Source organism: Oxyura jamaicensis, chromosome 1, assembly GCF_011077185.1.
Source record: "Oxyura jamaicensis isolate SHBP4307 breed ruddy duck chromosome 1, BPBGC_Ojam_1.0, whole genome shotgun sequence".
Taxonomy (NCBI): domain Eukaryota; kingdom Metazoa; phylum Chordata; class Aves; order Anseriformes; family Anatidae; genus Oxyura; species Oxyura jamaicensis.
Genome location: NC_048893.1, coordinates 37,243,304 through 37,247,357, shown reverse-complemented (window position 1 = coordinate 37,247,357; position 4,054 = coordinate 37,243,304). Strand labels below are relative to the sequence as shown.

At 49.1% G+C, this 4,054-nt stretch overlaps 1 protein-coding gene across 1 annotated transcript; it reads right to left on the bottom strand.

Annotated features, from left to right (window-relative positions):
- Positions 1 to 400: 400 nt before the first annotated feature.
- Positions 401 to 3,760, bottom strand: LYZ (lysozyme). Its single transcript, XM_035309388.1, has 4 exons — positions 3,537 to 3,760; positions 2,171 to 2,332; positions 1,471 to 1,549; positions 401 to 821 (listed from the first exon to the last, which is right to left on the bottom strand). The coding sequence occupies exons 1-4, from the start codon at positions 3,670 to 3,672 to the stop codon at positions 755 to 757; spliced, it is 444 nt and encodes a 147-aa protein (XP_035165279.1). The 5' UTR covers positions 3,673 to 3,760; the 3' UTR covers positions 401 to 754.
- Between the last annotated feature and the right edge of the window lie 294 nt (positions 3,761 to 4,054).

Here is a 4,054-nt window from a genome sequence, read left to right as displayed (position 1 = left end):
CGGCCGGAGGATGGCGGCTGCCGCGCGCGCGGCCCCGCTGTGGCGGCCGCCGCCGCCATTTCCTCGCTGAGCCCAGGAGGCCGTCCTGCGGCCGTTAGCGGGGGGTCGGCCTCTTCTCGCGGATAAAGGGCCGTAGGGCGAGGGGGGGGGGGGCCAGGGTTTGGCCAGGGGGGGTTCAGGTTGGAAGTGAGGAGACATTTCCTCTCAGAGAGCAGTCAGGCACTGGGACCGGCTGCCCAGGGAGGTGGCGGAGTCACCGTCCCTGGGGGTGCTCCAGGAGGGGCTGGACGTGGTGCCTGGGGACGGGGTTCGGTGGGTGACAGCGGTGCTGGGGGATGGTTGGACCAGATCACAATCCCTAGCAGCACTAGTGATCAAAAAGCACGCTGACCAAAACACAGCCGTTTGCAGATATTTTTTAATGATGAATGCACTTAAAACTGCCAAGCAAGTAGCATCGTGCTAGTGTGCAGCAGCAAAACCTAGCGGCGAGATTTCAGATAGATCGGCTTCCTGCTCGTGCCTACGTACAGCAAAACCAGCAGCTGGCTGTTCAAGCTGCATCGGGGGCAAACGGGGCGGGTGGGTGGAAACGAACCCCTTGCATCTGCAAGGAGTAAAGCATCGGCTTCACAAATGAGCTGCGTTGTAGGAATGCTGGATTTTGTTTGGATCACGGACTGCAACAAGCGCCTTGAAGAACCAGTTTGCTCGGCGTGCCCGCTGTTGAGAACCTCCGCTGAGCACTCGCACCTCATAGCCTGCAGCCTCTGATCCACTGGGAGACGTCTGTGCCTTTGCAACGGTTGCGCCACGCGACCCTGGACGGAGGAAGATCAGGGCAATTAATGACAGCAAGCTCGAAAGTCGGCGCTGGTGGGATTTAGTAACCCCGGCTTAGATAAACAGCCAAATTCTGCAAAAGGCCAGGATATATATCAAATACTCTGCTACTTCCCCAAAGAGAGAGGCACAATTAAGCATTCCTGATTGAGAAATGAGAGCACACCTAAGACTATAGGTTGGACTGGTCTATGCACTCTATTCTTTGAGAGTGTCAGTTCTAATTAGAGCATGTGGGCTGTGTAAAAGCAGGTCAGGATGACTCGACCCTTTGCCCTGCAGCCAGCAAAAACAAAGCCAGTTACATGTATGTTGTAGGTCATTTATTTTGCACTTCAATACTAAAAGTTTGGGGAATGGAAAACTGAGACAATATTTGTGCCCTGCTAGTTATGAAGAGTTTGGTGTGTATCAGGGTTTGTAGAATGTCAAGGATGCCACAGCTGCAATTTGCACCAATGCTCTTTTTAGCTACTGTTCTTATATGCTTTGAATTGAAATATGTACGCAAGGGGCTGATATGATTTGCTTGTTCTTTCTAAGCTGATTAATTTAAAATGCTTTTCCTTTTGTTAATTGTCCGTGTTCTACAAGTGCAGCTCAGTTCTTTAACCCACCAAAACCTACCATGCGTTCATGCCATTTCCATCGCTGACAATCCTCTTTGCACACTTCACAGTTTCTGTTATGTCTGATCTCATTAGTGCTTAAAAAAGGAGACAGGAAGCAACATCAGTTTTATTTGTTTTCATATATATTTTTGAATACATATTTATATAGAGTGCATCACCTTCTTTGGTAAGACATTATATCAAGCAACAAGAACTGAAGGCTTGAGATGTGTGGCAATTTCTCTGTTCTCTGTTTTCTAAGGAAAATCAAAGAACTTCTCTCTGGCAACTTGCAACTATCAGAATGCAAGAGTAAGACCGATGAAGCAAATCCAGAGATTATACAAAATAAACCAGGCTGCAAGAGGTCATTTGGGCCAGCCTTTTGCAAGAAGTCAAGCTCTCACTACCTTCAAAGAAAAATTTCTGGGTGTTAGTGTCACTACTAATTAATAAATGTGTTCTGTGGAAACCTCTTTACTCTAGAAACAATAAGATGGGTAAGCAGGAGAATACAGTTCCTGCTGTTTAGAAATGCTTTCCTCTCACATGTGCACGACCATGGTGCAGATCTCCCTTTTGAAAGGTGGAAGGGTGAGTTTGAACTCTGTTCCGCAATGTTTCTAAAGCCAAGGCTGCCACCAACCTTTGCTCATTTGCAATGGGAATATGAAAAGGCAGCCCGTCACGGTGTTGCCTGTGGAACCTGAGCTCACCTGAGCATGAGATACCACACAGGTTCTTGGCCCTTGGGGTCCTGCCGTCATCGCACCACCAGCGGCTGTTGATCTGTAAAACTCCGTAGTCAGTGCTTCCATCCGTGTTACGGTTTGTAGCCTGCGTGTTAAAGTTGCTCTCAAATTTTGCTGCACACACCCCTGTCAAAATCCAATTCAAAAGAAAAAAAAAAAAGAAAGAAAGAGAGATGTTTGCTTTAAAACCGGACCCGAGTTACTTGTGTACATACACACCCCATCTCCTCCCCTGGCTGAAAAGTGATTGTATACAGAGTGTGTGTGACAGGTGGGGCTCCTTTTATTCCAATCCAACCCAGTATGAAAAGCAAGTACAGCACGTCTTAACTTCAGAATGACCTTAGAAAACCCAGCACAGGATTTCTACTTTTCAAAGTAAATGCCAGCTCCTGCCCATGTGGCTGCGGGTGGCCCAGCTGCACCCACATCTCAAGGGAGGCTGCCTGGCATGGGCAGCGGCAGGCAGGGCATGCTCTGTCCCTCATCCTGTCTCTCTTTGAGGCTTCTGGGAGCTGATGACCGCAGCAGATGGCAGCAGCACAAACAGCTGCTCGCTTTGACAAGGTTTATCTCAGCTGCCTGTACTTCACGTGACTCGTAATGGCCTTATTTTGTCCCATCTACATCTGCTGCATCTGTGTCAGGGTGGCGGGAAGGATGAGGGACAGGGACAGTGATTGTGTCTGACCCTCACATGGATCGCTCTCCAGATCCGGGACCAGACCCCACGCATGCTTCCCCTCAAAGAAAATCGGTTTAATGACAGCCTGTTGTCCGGAGGAAAGAAGTCTTCACCTGGCCTTCACCTGAGGGAGGGAGGCTCCTTGTCTGGAGAAACCTCTCTCCCTCAGCCTCCTTCCACAAGAGCACAACCACTGTCTCCTCTCCCCTGCTACTATTTCCAGTGATTCCCACCAAGCAAGTCTGACACCAGCGCCTCTGCCCAGCTCAGCTCCACGCTCCCGTCCTGCTTGCTCCACAGCCTCAGGGTGGAGGTCACCAGTGGGAGCCACCCGCAGAGGAAGGAATCAAAGCAAATAAAAGCTGAGCAATTAGCTCCTGGGGAGGTATGACGAGACAGGCTGCTCCTGCAAAACGCTCCCTGATAACGGCTTTATTTGGCTGTGGAAGAGTGGCAGGGAAAGAAGTGGTAATGGGAAAAGCTGTAGAAAATGCCTGCAGTCTGTGCCAGCAGAGATGGACTAACCCAGTGGAGCCTTAACACCTACATTGCAGCATCGTGCCTACCTGCTCACTTTAACAAAGCTTGTTAAATGGAAATTCCCACCCCACAAGCTCCCTGGAAATCAGGGGAGAACAGACTTACAGTTTCCCAGGCTGTATCCTCGGTAGTTGTCCAGTCCAAGTCGCTTCATAGCTGCTGCCAGCTCACACCTTCCATAGACTTTCCCCTGAGCAGCCAGGGGTAGGAGGCAAAACATGAGGGTCAGCAAAGCCTTCATGTTGTCAGCGTAGTACACACCGTCTCTCAAGAGCGAGACTGCAGGCTCTCCTGCACTTGCCTCTTATATATTTTTCTCCTGCCCCCTTTTGGTTCCTCTGCTCTGCCGTCATCACAAACAGCCTTTGAACTATATGGCAATTTCCCAGAAATTAAAACATCACTCCAAACTTGTCAAATTTCTTACAACAGGTGCAAAGTACTTTAGCCATAGATGAATTTTGTTTACAGTCTGTTGTAATACCTGTTGAAGAGGGAGTTGGGTATTTAGGCTCTGCTACTCAAGGTTTATTAGGAGTTTATCATCAAAGTCCCGGTTTTACTGCACAGCTGCTGTTCACCAATCTATCGCTACAAACAAAAATAGCCTAAGTAAATACACA

What these genes read in the sequence shown, in the direction of transcription:
- LYZ (XM_035309388.1), bottom strand. Translation starts at nt 3,672, where the DNA reads ATGAAGGCTTTGCTGACCCTCATGTTTTGCCTCCTACCCCTGGCTGCT. An exon ending in AGGATACAGCCTGGGAAACT is followed by an intron (nt 2,333 to 3,536) that starts GTAAGTCTGTTC and finishes GGATTTTGACAG; the next exon opens with GGGTGTGTGCAGCAAAATTT. An exon ending in GTGTGGTATCTCATGCTCAG is followed by an intron (nt 1,550 to 2,170) that starts GTGAGCTCAGGT and finishes TCCTTTTTTAAG; the next exon opens with CACTAATGAGATCAGACATA.